This window comes from Calliopsis andreniformis, chromosome 4 (assembly GCF_051401765.1).
Source record: "Calliopsis andreniformis isolate RMS-2024a chromosome 4, iyCalAndr_principal, whole genome shotgun sequence".
In the NCBI taxonomy this organism is placed as follows: domain Eukaryota; kingdom Metazoa; phylum Arthropoda; class Insecta; order Hymenoptera; family Andrenidae; genus Calliopsis; species Calliopsis andreniformis.
The window spans coordinates 12,659,683-12,677,129 of record NC_135065.1 but is presented as its reverse complement, the minus strand read 5'-3'; the positions used below and the strand labels follow the sequence as shown (position 1 = coordinate 12,677,129).

Genomic DNA, 17,447 nt, shown 5'->3' with positions numbered 1-17,447 from the left:
CCACTTGTCAATTCCCATTTTCGTGGGGAGCATTTTCGGAATTGACAAGTGGCGCCATCTAGCGGAGAAACTTGGAACTAAAATTAGAAATTTTATTTTTAGTTCCACCCTTTCACCGCTAGATGGCGCCACTTGTTAATTCCCATTTTCGTGAGGAGCATTTTCGGAATTGACATGTGGCGCCATCTAGCGGTGAATGGGTGGAACTAAAAATAAAATTTCTAATTTTAGTTCCAAGTTTCTCCGCTAGATGGCGCCACTTGTCAATTCCCATTTTCGCGAGGAGCACTTTTGGAAATTTTTCGGAATTGACAAGTGGCGCCATCTAGCGGTGAAGACCCCGAACTAAAATGAAATTTCTTATTTTAGTTGCAACTTTCTCCGCTAGATGGCGCCACTGGTCAATTTCCACTTTCACGAGGAGCAGTTTGCGCAGAAATTAAAACTTATTTGACACAAATATTTTATTTATATTGTATGGGTTGATCTAGAAGGGGCTGAAGAGAAGCATTGAGACATGTGGTGTAGCTTAAGGTAGTTAAGAGTAGTGTGGAGTAGTTTGGAGGGGTGTGGAGTAGTGTGAAGTAGAGTGGAGTAGTGTGGAGTAGTGTGGAATAGTGTGGAGTAGTGTGGAGTAGTGTGGAGTAGTGTGGAGTAGTTTGGAGTAGTTTGGAGTAGTTTGGAGTAGTATGGAGTAGTGTGGAATAGTGTGGAGAACTGTGGAGTAGTGTGGAGTAGTGTGGAGTAACATAGTGTAGATCTATTGTGAATCTGTTCCTGTCAGCTGAGCATGATTATGTATGATTTTGCATATGAAATTGTTTAATACTTACGAATTTAGTTTTGGGGGAAACTGTCTCATACTACGATCCTGAGAAAAATCGTAGTTCGTCAACCGTCGCTAGATGTCGAAGCTGTCGCCAGCAACTCTTCGCAAGGGCCGTATCATTAGAGTCCGGTACCCCCTAATAATTTTTCAAATGTATTTTATCAAAATCTATAGACTTTTGTTTTCTCATAATGAGGTGGGGAGTCCCTGGAACTCAACAATATTCAAGACTACTTAACACAACACAACATAATTTCCACCTCTATTAAATTATTATGTAATTAAATGCTGTATTTTATTTAGAGCGTTTTGGCAGTGTCAATATCGCGGCGAAATTCTATCGTGATAATACAAATTTTTTAAAATATTAATTGTGTAATATTTTACTAATAATTGAATTTCTTTTATTTATACTCTAATAGACGAGACGCCTTTATATTATTATTATCCATATAAAAAGAACTAAATTGTTATACTTATCGTATAACTATGGTTGCAAGAAGCAGGATGGATGAAAGCCTCGGTAGCGCAGTTAGGCAGCGCGTAAGTCTCATAATCTTAAGGTCGTGAGTTCGATCCTCACCCGGGGCAATTATTTTTAAAAATTAAAAGTAGTACTTTTTATTATTGCCAAAAGTTATATTTTTCTCAAAATAGTAAGTAGGAAGTATTGATACTTGTTCTTAGTTATTTGTAAAGAAATATCTACGTTATAGTATTCTTTATACTAAAGCAAAATCTAAGCTTGAATATATGTACAGGAAACGTTCAAACAGGGAAGAAATAACTGCAGAGGTGAAGAGGGATGCACGATTTCACAAACGAGAAAGAGAATAAGAGACAATTATGTAAATGTAACGCTCGCCGGAGGGACCTGAAGCTTCTTGGAATTGAAATGTGGAAGTTAAAACGAGTTGTGAATTGTTTGCTGCCCTTTAGCGATACCACAATTTGCAAGCAAACAGCCCATTAAGCTGAAGTTGCCATAGTCGCTACTTTTCCTCGACGGGTAAGGTGTTGCGACCCTTCCATCGAAATAAATCCACGTAAAACGATGCACGCTTTCTTTATTGTATATTTCAAACACTCTTTTTATAAATGAAAATAACGAATTAAAATAAATACGACTATATCGTACCTTGCGTTGATCTTTTATTTCAAAAATTCTATACCTACCTTCTTTAAACCACCCCTGGTATGAAACCGTAACAATAGTGCTTTTTCTGTATGTATTTCCTGAATACGGTTGCTCACGACCACGCTTTCTCTACTTTTTTCAAACTAACGTAACACAACATGCTACATACCTACGTTTTCTCGTCGCTTCCATTTTAAATCCTTGAAGTATAGCGTGTATAAGCGAACCACTCGGCGATTCCTCGGGGTTTGCTCGCACTTATCGTATTTTCAGGGTGATTATACGTCCGTGGATGTCGGCGAGCCGTGGCAGAAAATGAGAGAAAAGGAACGGTGGAGGAGGCCGTGGGGGAGAAGAGAGGCGGAAACGCGTTTTTCGCGGGTTATTTTATGCAGCCGGTATGCATCCGTTACGTATAAATGCAGAGACGCGGCCCGGTTTGCAGGTGCACAGCAGGCTCGTTGCAAGCGCGGTTGATTCCGCGTTGATTCAGGTTGTATTCAGTGCATCGAGTCTCGCGATGAAAAGGCGTTCCGCTTTCTGAATATATTCCAATTAAAAAGTCGGAGCTTCGTTACACTCGGCCCTGCCCCCGTGCACACTGCACCCTGCGCCCTGCACCTCCCCACCCTCTCTATCGCCCTCTCTGCCTCCCTTCACCTATCCTTCTCGCGATTTCATCTTTTCCCTCGGCAGCCAGCCTCCTCCTTTTACTTCTGCTTTTTGCCTACCAGGGATCCCTCTTTTCGCTACTGCCATCGCTCCTCTCTTTTCTCCTTTACCAATTTTCTCGCCGCCTTTTCTACCAAACAAAATTACAAACATATTCAGGGTACCTCATCTCCTACTCTACTGGCTTTCATCTATCGTCAAATCAGTTGCCCCCGATTACCGATCAGATCCACGTAGCTTAACACATTAGAGACCGATGACCCACCCTTTGGATCGGGGGGTAGCTCTCCTCATCAGCCGAGCGCACAATATTTGAGTCACTTTTGTATTTAGAAGACTGTTGCAGGCAAAATACACTTGTGATCCAAAAGCTGTAATCCCCGTTAAGCTTCGAATCGTCAAAACGGACACTCCAGTAGAGTTAGAGACTTCTCCCTTTGCAGAGAGTTAGAGCTATCGACTCGATTTCACGAAGGAGGTTCTACCGATTCCAAAATACGTATGCAAAAGACAGAATCGATTCGAAAGGATCGTCAGTGGTTGCTGAGGCACCCCGCGAGGTATTTAACGATGCTGGGAAGGGAAAAACGAGCGGAGAGGCGCATCGTGAGCCGAAGAGGGATAAGAAGCGCGTGTCCAAGTGCCAACACGACTTACGCACGTATGCACGCGCGTCCACGGTTTGTTCGCCCGACGACAATACGCACGTGGCCGAGTACACGCGACGCCACTTGTGCCCCAGGATCTCATTCGACTCTTTCACTGACTATACTCTTTGCGTAGGATTCACTGGGGATCGTTGATCGCGAACACTTCTGCGAAGAAGGGTGGATCGAAATAGAGCGAGTCATTGACGGACAAATTGCGGCCGTTTATACAATCGAAGTGTGTATGGAGAATACGAGGGGTGCTGTTCGAATCGTATTTTTACCTTGTTGCTTTAGTTGGGAAATCACCGAGCAATAAATTAATAATAAATCAAATGGACGCCTTTTAAAAAGCCTATGGATCGTAGAAGAGTGTAGATCCTCGAAGATCATCAGTGCAGGAGGGCGTTAAAATATGAAGTTAAGAAGGGAGGACGATCACACGGCATGAAATTATTAGGATAATGCGCGATTCATTATGACGAAGTAATTACGCGTGAGGAATCCCCCGTTTCCTCGTTGCTCGACGAGGAGTGACGAAAAGACATGAAAGAAACGACGAGGGTCGTAAGAATTTTTCCTTCGCTCGCGTGATTTCACGCTCGGCAAGACCTATCTGTGTTTTTTATTATCCGCGGGCCAGATACGGAGTGTTTCCTGGTTTATTTCATCCTGAATGAACCCGAAAGGAGTGTCTCTCTGGCGTTTCTCTTCTCCCGTCGTTCGCGAGGCAGCTCGTGAAAAAAACCGACGAGCGCTGAGATACATTTTCTCTTCCCTAAAGTCCTTCTCTATCTATTAGACCTTCGATCTTCACAGAATGTATCTAAATTTCTTTTTACAGTTCTCAATTTGTTCAAAAGAGACGAGGAACATCTGCAGCGTCGACAGAATGGGAACTTCGAGGCTCTAGAATTTCTGATCCAATTCCAGAGGAACTCAATTTCCTCTGTCTGATCCCTCTCCTCGAAGCTCTTCCCGTATTGGTGATCGAACGCAAAGGAAAGTGATTAGCGACATCGTTACTAGAGGTTCGTTCGGTGTTTCGCGTAATGTAGTCTAATCATCCGTGTAAAGAGATCGTACACTTTTTCTGTTCTCATCTTCGCTCGTTCCCTCCTCTTCCAATTAACACGAGCTCCGCGATCGCGAAAAAATTATCGCGACAATCGCGACCGTTTCCCTGCGATCACTCTTCACTCTTCTTCTGTTTCACTGATGTTTCTCTTTCTCGGCGATTCCGTTCAATTAAATCCACCAGCCAATTCCAGCCACGAGTGGCACCGCCACTCGACTTGTATCGGTTTCAGCCAATTACTTTCAGCCGAGGCTCGCGAATCGCTGTTCCTGGCCACGTGCCTATTGTCACGAGCAGCTTGCCGTTCCCGAGGCAGATGCGTTGTCGATCGAATAAACAAACGCGGTTTTTTCAATGGTAGCTACTGTAATACTTTCTATGGCTGGCGATGGACTAGCTGAAGAGATTCCTTTTCAATTACTGTGGTAGAGAAAGAGAGACAAGTTGAGGGAGAAGAATCCAAGGAGATTTGAGCGCGAGAGGAACGAACTGAGAGGAAAGAACAGTCACAAGACGATGTTTCGGTCCGATAATAATTTATTTATCTACAAGAATTCATCGGTTGACAAAAGATCGTCTGACTAGCTGGAGAATGTGATCGATTATCAGCGGTGAAAGTCAGCAAACTAAATCTCTAAATAAAAATCGATCGAATATCGTTGCCGAATCTGTATTCTTTTTTTTTCTCGTAGCGATACCTAGAATTCTATTTTACAGCTACGAACATATCTCGCTATCGATTCAGCTATACTCTCTGTAGTCGATCATCGAATTCGACGTATCCCTGGCGGAATGAATCCCGACAAATTCCTTCCCCCTCATCGAAGCGAGATTAAACCAACTACGACTACCGAGTAACTTCATAATTACATATGTACACTGTCTCGCATGCAGGAATAAACACGAGAAACAACTCCAAGGCGGGACACGAAATCTTCTAGAGTATCGCGACGAGTCGACGAAGCTCACAAACGCCACGAGTGATCCTTCGATCGTCCATTTACTCGTCGATCCAGGCTCCGATCACTTCACCGATGGCAGAACCTGATTCTTTGCACCAGAATATCTCGAACGAGTGGAAGCTTGTCTTGGTGGAAGTGAACGAAAAGGTAAGACAACAGGTGAATTCGGTGCAAAGGTCCAGTAACCACCATGAACAGTACCGACCCGATCGTGATGACCCCTGATGGCTGTGGTAGCGCGATCATCGATGGCATTTGCCTTTCGTTGTAGGTCCAGAGCTCTTCCACGAGCAGCTGACCGTGTGAGAAATCGAAACAATTCTGGAAGCTCGACGACAGGACGGGTTAGAGGGGACAGCCGTGGACGTAGGTCACGTTCCTGAAGAGAGCTGCCGCTGTGGAGAGGAAGGCGGCTGTGGAGGCGGAGGACGGCGCTGGCGGAGGCGGAGGTGGAGGTGCATGGCTTTGGCTTTGGGTCTGGGCGTTGTAGGGTGGACAGTAAGCGTCTATACTGCCGTGATGGAGACCCACGCCTCGCACCAATAGCTCTTTCTCCACCGTCGCTTGGTGGCGGAGCTGCTCCAGGCGTAGCTGGTTCTGTCGCTTCCATTTGGTTCTGAAATCAGAAATATTGCACCTGTGCAGTCTTTGGAATTAAGGGCGAGATGTAGGAGCCATTGGACTTTTACTGGGCATTGGAACAAATTCCTGAAGTCTAAGGGTAGAAACACATAGAGGGAGAATGAGAAATACCAACGCTGCTTCGCAAGCATTAGTGACCAGTGTTCTATGTGTTTCTACTCTAAAGATAGATACTAGTAGAAACTTTTAAACGATATGAAATTAACAGAGTCTTTTATACTCAGAGGTTTCAAGCAACTAGGGTCCCAATGTCTCCAAAGACTTCAAATTCCTCTACTTTGAAGGTGAAGCTAGCTTCTTTGATAACGAAAGAAATAATAACCTTCTGTTTTGGTACCAAGTCTTGACCTGGGTTTCCGAGAGCGAGAGGGCATCAGCCACGTCGCTGCGATCCGCGACGCTGAGATACTTCTGGCACCGAAATTTCCTCTCGAGGTAAGCGAGCTGGGCATGAGTGAACGCGGTTCTCCTTCTTCTGGGTTTCCTGCCACTGGGAGGACCACTGCTGGTGCCACAGGATTTTCCAGCTGCTGTTGTGGCCGACGATGGCGACAGAGCCGGCGGAGGACTCTCCAGTCGCGTGCAGGGGCTGCTACCAGGGTCGATCGTGTCCTCTGAGTCTGAGTGGACGGCTGAATCGTCCTCCGAGTCTTCTGAAACAAAATGAGGAAAGTTAGTCGCGTTGCAGTAGCTATCTGAGGCTTGGACAGGGATTAGAAGGGAACTCGACCCTTTCAAAGCGAACTGTAACGCTGGACAAAGTGCATTCTATGGGAACAGGCGAATGACAGCTGAGAACTGAAAGGAATCAGCTAAATCCGATCCAATTTGGGAGGCTCTGCACGGCCGATCAGCCCACACACACGGCGAGCCGATTGCTTGGTAAAACTCAATTACTCAGACAATACTGACGCGTTGTCGACCGATCGCGATCGCCTCTGGTTTATGGTAAACGGTCTCAATTATGAGAAACTCTCGCCTCGATCTCGACTGGCCAATAAAGGCGGCAGGGCGCAGCAGGACGCGATAATCGTCGATGAAAATTCGCTCTAACGAAAGCTAACGAATCCTTCCGCAGCTTCGGCCATCTGTAGGATCGTCGCTAATGGGGCGCAACCCTGTTGGGGCCGCTCACACCCCTGGGGCTGCGAATCCTGGCTAAAAATAATAGAACCGCGCCGCGGGGGCACTCTGTAACGAGGATCCTGGCGATAGGCCACGCGACTGTCTTTGCGTCCAATAAAAATCTTGATTTCTTAATACGACCGTACTTGAAACGACGTTTGGTGCTGCTGAACCGATGTCAGCTACCCTAGTGACTACTTCATTGACTCGAAGGGATTATAAACCAGGAGTTATATAAACATTCATTTTCAGGCTAAATATACAGAATCCACGTACAATGAACCACTTATAATATTCAAACTGTAATATTATAGCTCATAAGTTTCCAAATGGTGTCATATGTTGAGAAAAATACAGATTTCTTTGCATTAACTGATGCATATTCTTTACATTTCTTTCGTACTTCTATTACATCTTAAAACTAACTGTATAATAATTTCAGTAATTGTATTTCTAGCAGTAATTAATAGTTAGTCTTGTAAACATCTTGTCAAACTTGTAAAAATCGCTCGAAAACCTACAAGCGGTACTCTACATCTCTTACTCCTACTAGAAGCAAACTCACCGTGCACTCTTTCAGACAAAACATCCCCCAGGAGGTCCCTTATAAGAAACGATTTGTGCTCCTGCATCATGGTACTCCTTCCTCGAACCAGAGTGAACGAATAACCAGTAGAACAGACGAACCACAAGTAGAATACTTATTTTAAAGAAGCAGAGACGCGGTGAGCAGCTGAGCGGAAGCTGTCGGACACGGAAACACCTCAGAACTGGACAATAAGAATCTCATGCTAACGTACGGACGCCCGGCGTTGCTCTGCGTCGCCGAAGATCGCGGAGGACGACCGGATGTGCCTGTCCGAGGCTGGTATCGTCGCTGACATGCTCCTCCACGGCGGGCGCACGTTGCTGGAGCCCGAGGTGGGGGTGGAAGCGTTACCACGCGAGTTAGGCCAAGGGTTGCACCGCGGAGCCCCGCGCCACCCCGCTCCAATTAATCCGCCCGTTTATTTTGAACGGGCTGCCTAATGCCCGCGCAATTTCGCAGCCATTTTGGGGGTGGAAGCGCCATGGCACCCCTACTCCCTCGCGGCAGCGGCTCCCCCATTGGCGGCGTTAACTCGTTCACGAAGGGTGGAAAGCGCGCTTCGCTCCTCCCGATTGGTCGGTGGAAAGCGGCTTGCGCAAAAGGGGGTTGGCTCTGGCAGCGATCCCCAGGAGTCAGGGGTTGAAGCCAGCGAGAATCGAGGCCCCTGTGGCTGGCAGACTTTCCACGCTTCGAAAAGCGTACGAGCTGGCGAGCATCGAGCTCCAGGAGGAACGAGAAGGAGAAAGTCATTGGCGAGCGATTACCGCGAAACGAGAGGAACAAATTGGATGTAAAACGTTTTCTTCGGGTACAGAGATCGCTCGATATAGACGTTCCTATTGAGACTGTCCTTCCAGGGAGTAACTGAGCTCGATACCTTTTCTGCTTCAGTATTTTAGCGATACGGATCACTAACGAATGGTAGAAAGAGATTTCTATATTTCTGTCTGTCTCGAAAGGAACTCTACAATTTTTTTGTCGCTCTCTTTTTGAAGAACGTTGCGTCCTATTGTAGTTTAGGCTGTAACGAAGTCAATTTGTGAGCGCATCGTGTAGGAAAATCGGCACGAAGAGCAACGTACGCGCAAGTATTTGCATAAATACGGTCCTCGCAATTTGCGAAACCCTTGGCAGGCTTCCGTCGTCTTCCATGGCTAGTATGTGAGCGTAAATATGCATGATGCATGAAAGCAGCAATCCTCGACGCACCACCTATCCCCTTTCAGCCCCTTTTCTCCTGGCTCTTGCCGAGCGGCGCGCCGCGGCGCGCCGCGGCGCCCCGTTAGTCTATTCATCGCGCCGCTACTTACCTTCCGGCAGCATTCGCGCGACTCTATGGGTCCGCGTATCCGTTGCTTTCTATACCTAAATATTTCCCGTTCTGTAAAATCATCCGCGCTGGTTCCTCGTCGATTCGGGATGAAAAAACCAGAGGAACACGATGCTGCGTGAATACCGTGCCCCTTTGCACCGCAAACGGGAGTTCGCTGACCCCTTACCTCTTTCGCGTCGCTTAATTAACAGGGTTCTGCAATTATCCTTCGATTCTTGGCTCAGATCGCTTATTTTTTAGCGGTTTCAATTTATTTTTAAGTTTCGTATGTCTGAGGTCCTTGGACCAGGGTTTATTAAACTTTTTTCACTCTCTTTTCCTATTTTGATTCCCTAAAATAGGGTGTCGTGACCCTTAGGGAGCCATGTCACCCCCCTTGAGCCAGGTTCAGGACTAAATACAGAACACGATATATAAATTCCTGTAACCTGTGAGTCAGAAAATCATCCCCTTAAATTGTATCATTAACGAAGCATAGGGTTGCATCGTGTTCTCGAGTTCCTATCCGTGCACCACAACGAATAAATAAATATTTAACCTATCGATTTTTCGGCTGAAGGAGAGGAGGGGTTAGCAGTGGAATTTTCGGCAACGCGGCACGTCGTGGCGTCGCATAAAATGCAGAAGGAAGCAAGAGAGTGTGCACGCGGCACGGAGTGGTAATTTGAATGGCTGGTCTCGTAGCCTCGAGTTCGCGTGCTGGCACCTGTAAGCTGAACCCTCGTCGAGGTACCCCCGTGGCCAGGCACGACGGGGCGCGTTTGTGAATTCATTAGGATTAACGTATGCAGGGGATTAATTCAAGGGGCAGCAAAGCGGCCGGGGCCGTCTTCGTGCTCGCTGGAAAAGGGCCTCGGAGCCGCGCAAACGGCGGAATAAATGCATGAAGACAGGATAAATTGAGTGGCGTCAAGTTGCGAAAACAAAGTCGCTCCTTGTAATAACTTCGCCTTCGAGCGTCCTTTGCGAAACGATTCTCGACGCGGCACGCGCGCCAGTCTCGTTTCTCGCGTTCGTTATTTCGCGTTCGATCCAATTAGAACGAGGGTTGCCTCTTACTGTCGATACCTTTTCAAAGGTGTCAATTACTGAATACGAAATCGCGGAATATACGAAGACTCGCTTTACCTGGCCCATCGTTTCATTCATCCAGATTAAGAGAAGATTATTTTCCCGATTACAGCGGTTCATGTAACATCTAGGTTTCAGAATGCACTACAGAATTCAATGCAAACACGAGCCTTTTATGAGACTAATTTGTTGGGTACGAAACGCAACGGCTGATCGCATCTGGCGCGATTTAAATAAAGTTAAATCAAGGAAAATTAGGGCAGAGGGTTCGGCGTGAATTGCTAGATAATCACAGACCCTAGTTGTCCGATCGTTATCGATAATTTGTGATATTTGCCTCCCTCGTGGAACACGAAATTGCATCTTGATATAGCAATCCCTAGCCGCACTAGACAAATGGGATTCAGCTAGGGGTGAATCTCTTTTCAATCAAGCGGGGGACGATCACGGATTAGCGACAGAAATGCTTCCAATTACTTCTGTACTGTACCTATCAAAAACGTCTAAACAAATAACTCGTAATTGCCATGTAGGAAGTATCTGTGAATACATTTTTTTTTGCACAAAATCTGTGTTGCAAACGGAAGAAATATTGTGAGCTGTCTCTTTTTTTAATAGAATGGAAGGCACAGAATGATGCGAGAGAGTAGAAGGTTAATTGTAAATTAAATATCAGATTTAGCAAAAAATGTGGAACGCTTCACGATTTTGCGTGTCATCCTTGCGCAGGGGCCATGCTAATCTTCTCTGTATCGTTCCAATTTTAGTATATGTACTGCCGAAGCAAGTACGTCTGGTTCTTCGCCGAGATACTATATAAGGAAAAGATACTCAAAAAGAGTACTTGTGAGAAACCCTACTCTAACTTCGTGACAAACGCCATCTAATGTCAGTCAGCAATACTACTGTCAAAGCTAAGTAGAATACTAAGTAGAATAATAACTTCTCAGTGATCGAAGTCAAGGATTTCGAATCCATCTCAAAGTATTACTTCCATCACTTCAGTTTCTGTTCTTTACTTCTTTTTACTTACGAAATTGCATCAATATATTGACAAGTGTCGTCATTAATCACGATTTCGTAATAAATGTTTTCTGCATCATGTTCTGTCTGGCGTACACTAAATAATTCACAATGCAAAGTACAGAGAGGAGAACAAAGAGTTGTAATTATTCGAGAAACGGCTTTTTCCCGTCGACGGGAGATCCTCGAGTGTCGCGAAAGTCTCTGAATGATTATCAATAATAGAGTCGCGGTTGTCGATCGAGTCGAGACGAATTGGTAAATACGGATAAAAAACAGTGGAGAGGATATCACGGTGGAGCGATTTAGAACAGTGAGAGGTGGAAGGAGGCTCGCGAGGCAAGCAGGGATCAAAACCGCGATGCCGCGAGGGCTTCGAAATCGTTAACAATCGCGGCAAAAGCAAAATCCATTGAGGTGCGACCACGCGTGTGAATATAACTGTCGATCTGAATATTCTGGGTGGAGCAGCATCGTCCATTGCTGTGCTCGCGAAAAATGAGGCAGGGGAGCTTGCTCGTTTTCCATTGCGGAGAAAAAGAGGCGCGATCGAAGGGAACGATTCTGTTTACAGCGACTGACGATTTCATCTGTTATTCGCGATTCAGCGTCTTTTCCTTCCGCGAAGTATTTTCGAAATGAATTCTTCGTTCACGGTCGAGCGTTCCTTTTTCTTCAACCTAAAGGGTAAAAAGTCAGTCGCGATAGCTTTTCTCGGACGAAGAAATCCATCGGGAATAAAAGGGGAGATGAAAGACGCGAGGTGTATCTGTTCAGTCCATTTCTACGAGTCCACGAGTTAAACAGAGCAAAAAGCCGCGGTGAATACATTCTCGTTTCTCGTTCAATGTCCCGCCTTTCATTTATATTTTCTCTTCCAGTTGTTTTCTATCGTCCCTCTACTTCTTTCTACTTGTTTACTTTCTTTGCTTTCTTTCTGTTCGCCGCTCAACGTTCCCTCGTTAATGACCGACGAGCATTGTCTCGAGGATGTCAAAGAAACATGATTAAAATCTCGTCCATTTACTCGCGTTTATTCTGCATTAAACTTATATGCGAATGTAAAAGGCTTCACAGAGGAACGTTTTCCATTTGCAATTTCTTTCTAAATAGGAACGACTTAAGAGCAGATCTTACAATCAGTTTGCAGGGGAGTAGAAACAATGACGAAGTCGGCTCGTGGACTCGCAGAAATTCGGCAGAGGTTCATGGCTCGTGTATATAACCTATTGTGCTTCTTCCTCTGCGGAGAGGAGGAGACACTCTCGAAGAATGATGATTATAGGAAAAAGAGTGCTTGAACACGGACGTTGGTCAGGCACCCGCGGTTCCAATTACGATTGAAAGGCGGCCCTGTTCGCCTCCTGTAACTGCGGACTCTTCAGTGCCTCGTACAAGGCACTCTTACCCCATGGCCACTTTCGAGTTTCGACGCGCGTGTTTTCATGGCGAATACGTAGCGACTTCTCTATGCTCGAAAATCTTTTCAACGAAAACGTTTATTCGCCGAAAATATCTTCTCTTTGATTTATTACAAGTTCCATAACTGTACCTATGATGAATCATTCTGCTGCCACGCTAAAAATTAGGTTCTGCCTCGAACGATGGGAATAGATTTCTCGTGTAACTTATTTCTGGGGGTAGCTGGTTTTGCCCCTCCTGTTTTGTCAAAGACGAAAATGTTCGCCCGATAGTACCACGACCCTGTTTCCAAGCTAAGTGCCGTATAATCAAGGGATGATTACCGCTACAAAGCCAGCTGATTGGCTCGTTTACGTTACGGTAATGCTCGGGACGCGACGGGAGGACGTAGATCGTGTCCCCCGTTTCCTGTTCTAACGAGATTCCAACGAAACGTTCGTGTTCTTGTTAGGGCATTAAACGAGAATGTTCTCGCGCGACGGAATCGCGTTTCATTCTGGAACGAAGAATCATCGAATTAAACGAAGAACATTCTCCCGTCCAAGGGCGCCCTATTCATACGAGTTAAGAATTAATAACCCGTGAATTTCCACGAACATTCTTCATTCGGTCGTTAATTTCGCGTATCGAAAGCGAAGGAAATAGCCCGAATCGTTCAATAATTATAACCCAAGTCCTCCTCGTATTATTCCCAAACGTGTCACAGTAAAGTACCACTCACATTTTCTAATTTTTCCTCTTTCAATCGACATCCTATCTACAGAGAATCTCTGTCAGACATAAAGAAAAAATTGGAGAAACTGTAGAACAAGTGTCAGAATCGTCACACGTTCCCAGGTTGCCATTAGGTTGCCAGGTTCCCAGGCCACCATCGGGGGTGGGCCTTAAAATCTGAGGCGAGGGTGTCGCGAAGATATCACGAAGACGACATGGGTTCGCACGGCGAGGATCGACTCTGAGAGAGGGTTGCTTGTTTACAAGCGACAGTTGATTTGACAAAGCCGCGGGTCCATTTATACGAGTGAATATTACAGGGCAAAGTCGAGGGGTGGCTTGTTATCCGCTCATTGAAGTTAACCACGGGGCTAAGTGCGCCGGAGAGTGCCGGTCGGGAGGAGAAAGGAGAAGCGATGACTAAAGGTTAGGTAGACCAGCGTGGAGCAAAGGGAGGGCTCGCAGTTTGCGGAGAGAACGGCGGAAACGCTGCGAGGAGACCAAGGAGGGTGGCTCCGAAAGAGATGGAGGGATGCCGCGAAATCGAATACAGAGAGGTAAGGCGAAAAGGGAAGAGAAGGTAGGCTAGATACGGTTAAACGAAAAAGGACGGAGGAAGGAAGTTCGAGCGAAATGGAATGAGGGAGGAAGGAGGTAGTGATGGGAACGATATCCTCGTAAGCGATGCTGGTAATTTTCAGGCTATCATAATTCGCTACCAACTTCTTATCTAACACACTAACGTATTCAAGACTGTATGGATACTTGGAGAACCCTGAAGAGTTGTCACTATCATTTATCTATAACTGAAAACACTCAAATTTCTAATACTAAAATTACTCTAATATCAAGATAAATCGTATCTACATACCTATTCATTTTTTGATTAAAGTAAACTTGTAACATTACACTCAAGCTTACTCTTAATGTAAGATAGTTTGTCAGGGTGGTACCGAAGAATAACTCCAAAATGATAATCGAATTAATCCCATCGCTAGAGGAGGGTGCTCGAATGAAAGAAGGGTAGCAGGAGGGAGGCCCAGGAGGAGATAGAGGGAAAGGCAAAGAGAAACGGAGAGAGGAGAGAAGACCGACGGGCCAATGAGAGGCCAGATCGTTGCCGAGGTAACCGCGGGGCTTTCCGACGGATTATTCGACCGAGATTGAAAAGTTAGCGCCGCGCAGCGGGCGGGGGCTCGTCGACGAAGCCACCCCTGCTTCTCGGGAACGAGCGATCTCCTCGCGGCAGGGCTAACACAACGGATTAAGGCTTATTTTCACGTTCACGAGAGCCCGACCCCCCTTGGTCGACGCTATTATTTAGCGAGGCGAATCAACGTTAACGCGACTCCAGTTCTGCCATCTCGAATCAATTGCCAGCACGCGACGATCTCTGTGGCCAATTGTCTTTAAATTCTTAACATCATTACACACTTGAAATATTCTTTCTTCTTCCCTCTTCCTATTTCCTGAGATGGTTACTCACGCTTTGTCTAATATAGATGTATAATGGAAGAAATATTTTGATGATCCTCCTCCTCCTCCTCAAGAGCCCCAAACTCGAAAAGAGTATTGAAGGAGATTCTGGAAGTCGTTCTGCACGGAGGTTGGCCTCGGAATCGTCGGCGACGGGTCAAGCGTGCAGATGTCCCGGAAAAGTGTTTATTTCTGCATATAGTCGGCGTACACTGTGCCCGTCTAGCGGGCTGCTTTTACCTGGTAACCTCTTAGGAGTTATCTGACACGTGCATAATTAATGCTCGCGATGATGAGGAGCCTACACTCGCGCGCGGATTATCTGTGTCTGTGAAGCAAACCGCGAGGGACAGAGAGTATCGTTCGAAAGTCGAGCTCGCGAGCGAGAAGAAATAGACGGCGAGAGGAGAAAACAAGGAGGAACGATTCTTGCGAAACGGATGTCGAGGAGAACGGAAGAAGGAACGGAAACGGCGAGAGGGGAAGGGGTGTATCGGCAGGGGAAGAAGTTGCTGGGTAACCGACGCGGAATCGCGGGGTAATGACTACTTTCTCGTATTTTAATTACGCAGTAATTAATTGAAATGTTTCCCTCGTTCGCGAGGGCACTCGAGCAAAATGAGAGGCGAGTAATTCCGCGAAGTCGACTTCGACTCGTTTCTTTTCCTTCCCCTTTCGCGCACCGCGGTGCCCTCTACCTTTGCACCGTTCATCCCCCTGCGAGAATTTCTCCTTTCTTTCGTCCTTCCACCCTTTCCTGCGAAATTAGGTACAAGCCTTTTTCACCAGTCTCGCTTCTCTTTTCAAAATCCCAGCGTGCAGCTAATTGTACAATTAATGGCTTTAACGTGAAAGGATTCCTCTGATAGCGATCTCTTCCCTTCGACGTGCTGCCCCCCCCCTCTTCTATTATCAGTGAGCGCGGTCGCGTGCACGATCGGTGCTTAACGTACTAATTAAATTAGTTTCGCAAAGCGAAACTCGTCGGCCAGACTTTCGAACCTATCGATTCCCCGCGATCATTAAAATAATTACGGATGTTCGTCGGTGGTAATTGCACGGATATAGCCTCCACATTAGTAGCATTGTCGGCGACGATACAGGGAGAAAAGACCGATAAAACAGTTTTCGAGTTTACACGTATCTGGTCCCCAGAGCCAGAGGGTGGAATTAAGTCCACTTGTCTTCTACGTAACTTAATACTATCGTACACTTTGGATCTGGAGTCCAAATAGGTATCAGATAAAGATTTCGTTCCACTATCGAGTTTGGCTGACGATAAATAGACCTCTACCACTGACGAGATTGCGGAATCACCGATTCTTATTCGAAAACGTTCGCCAAGTTTTCCAACGAGTTAATCCTCAGTGGTTTCCTTTGCGTTTCGTTTCGTACAAGGTTACTCTCGCTCCCCGTTATTCCGGGAACGTTTCAGGCTAGCTGTCTCGATACCTCGAGAGCAGCCAAGGATACTTCGTTACTCGTTACTTGACGCTGAGGTCCACTACGCTACCGAGAAAACAATAGCGAGACGAGAAGCAAGAAGGAGAAAGGTAGTCAAAACGAGGACTGGTGGGCGAGCTTTTGTTAGTGCGCAGATGCTTGTCTACCGTGCAATTGTCATCTACTTGTTCCAGCCATTGTTCCCGGTAACTCTTTCGCGGTAACGAGGAGGAACCTCAATTAGAACGGTTTGAGGACTTAAACGCCCAGAGGCTGCCGAGTTTTAAGAGGCAAGGATGCACCAACACCGCTGCAACATTGTTCCCAGCTAGCGATCGCTCGGTGATATCTTTGGTTGTATCGGTGGCGCTGGAGTATCGCCCACGAACTTCCTCTGTTTTAAGATAATCACCAGACACGCTCCAGGACATATCATTACTCCGCGAATGTTTTCTCTGAGCAAAATCAAAAGCTTCCTCGTGCAAGCTTTGATAATGACATTAAGCCTTTGCAGGTAAAATGTCATCCTTTATCAATTCAATTTTATTTCAATTATCTGTGTAAAATGTATGTAAATATTCTGACTCGGGTAAATAGAGTAGAATCGGATCACCAATCGCGCGACCACCCACTTCAATCAATTGTGAGAGGGTGAACAATAGAAACGGATGCCTCTACCGTGCACCTGGTATCCTGATGGACAAACAAGGCCGCGCTTTGAAGCTCAAATTGAAATAAATCCTGTTATCGTCCCGACGTTAACTAATACTCTGTCACATGAAAGCTGCACACGTTTATATCTCCTATTTGAATTCTTCCATCATCCACAAAACATAGGATAAAATGCACACTAACGTTTCTGGCCATGACCAGGGCAACTTAGTCATCGAGGCACATTAAACCATTAATGGAACGAAAAACAGACAATTGTACGATGCGTCGGTTGAACGGAATCAATATTTGTTTCACCGAGGGTAAAGGGGATGAGAGCGAGCGTGGGTGGAGGAGGAGGAGGAGGGGGCTATGTACGCGTATACAACTATGGTCCGTTATCGGAAATCCATCCGAATATCTGGAATTTTTTTCGGCCAGCACGCGCGGTTCGGTTTATGATCGCCTGTGATACGTAGTCGAAATTAAGATGTACAGAAGACGAGATGTACCCCATAAAAAATAAACTATATTGACAAAGAAATGCAACTGTCTTATGCAACCTATTCTTTCTCTCCTTTCCCAAAATTTCTAATCAGTGGCTTGTGAATGATATCGAGAAAGTCTCTGAC

The 17,447-nt window shown here is 45.9% G+C and overlaps 1 protein-coding gene, 1 long non-coding RNA gene and 2 other non-coding genes across 4 annotated transcripts; 2 read left to right on the top strand and 2 right to left on the bottom strand.

Annotated features, from left to right (window-relative positions):
- The first annotated feature begins 1,322 nt into the window (after positions 1-1,322).
- On the top strand, positions 1,323-1,892 carry LOC143178377 (uncharacterized). Its single transcript, XR_013001777.1, has 2 exons — positions 1,323-1,372; positions 1,591-1,892. It is a non-coding gene; the product is annotated as an uncharacterized LOC143178377 (long non-coding RNA).
- Trnam-cau (transfer RNA methionine (anticodon CAU)) lies at positions 1,347-1,420 on the top strand. Its single transcript has one exon. It is a non-coding gene; the product is annotated as a tRNA-Met (tRNA).
- A 3,779-nt stretch (positions 1,893-5,671) lies between the features above and the next one.
- On the bottom strand, positions 5,672-7,837 carry LOC143178034 (uncharacterized). Its single transcript, XM_076376448.1, has 3 exons — positions 7,659-7,837; positions 6,291-6,621; positions 5,672-5,942 (listed from the first exon to the last, which is right to left on the bottom strand). Exons 1-3 carry the CDS (start codon positions 7,726-7,728, stop codon positions 5,672-5,674), a joined length of 672 nt encoding a protein of 223 aa, XP_076232563.1. The 5' UTR covers positions 7,729-7,837.
- Positions 7,838-10,770: 2,933 nt separating this feature from the next.
- Positions 10,771-10,877, bottom strand: LOC143178643 (U6 spliceosomal RNA). The gene has a single exon (XR_013001827.1). It is a non-coding gene; the product is annotated as a U6 spliceosomal RNA (small nuclear RNA).
- Between the last annotated feature and the right edge of the window lie 6,570 nt (positions 10,878-17,447).

What these genes read in the sequence shown, in the direction of transcription:
- LOC143178034 (XM_076376448.1), bottom strand. Translation starts at nt 7,728, where the DNA reads ATGATGCAGGAGCACAAATCGTTTCTTATAAGGGACCTCCTGGGGGAT. An exon ending in TTTGTCTGAAAGAGTGCACG is followed by an intron (nt 6,622 to 7,658) that starts GTGAGTTTGCTT and finishes ATTTTGTTTCAG; the next exon opens with AAGACTCGGAGGACGATTCA. An exon ending in ACTTGGTACCAAAACAGAAG is followed by an intron (nt 5,943 to 6,290) that starts GTTATTATTTCT and finishes TTCTGATTTCAG; the next exon opens with AACCAAATGGAAGCGACAGA.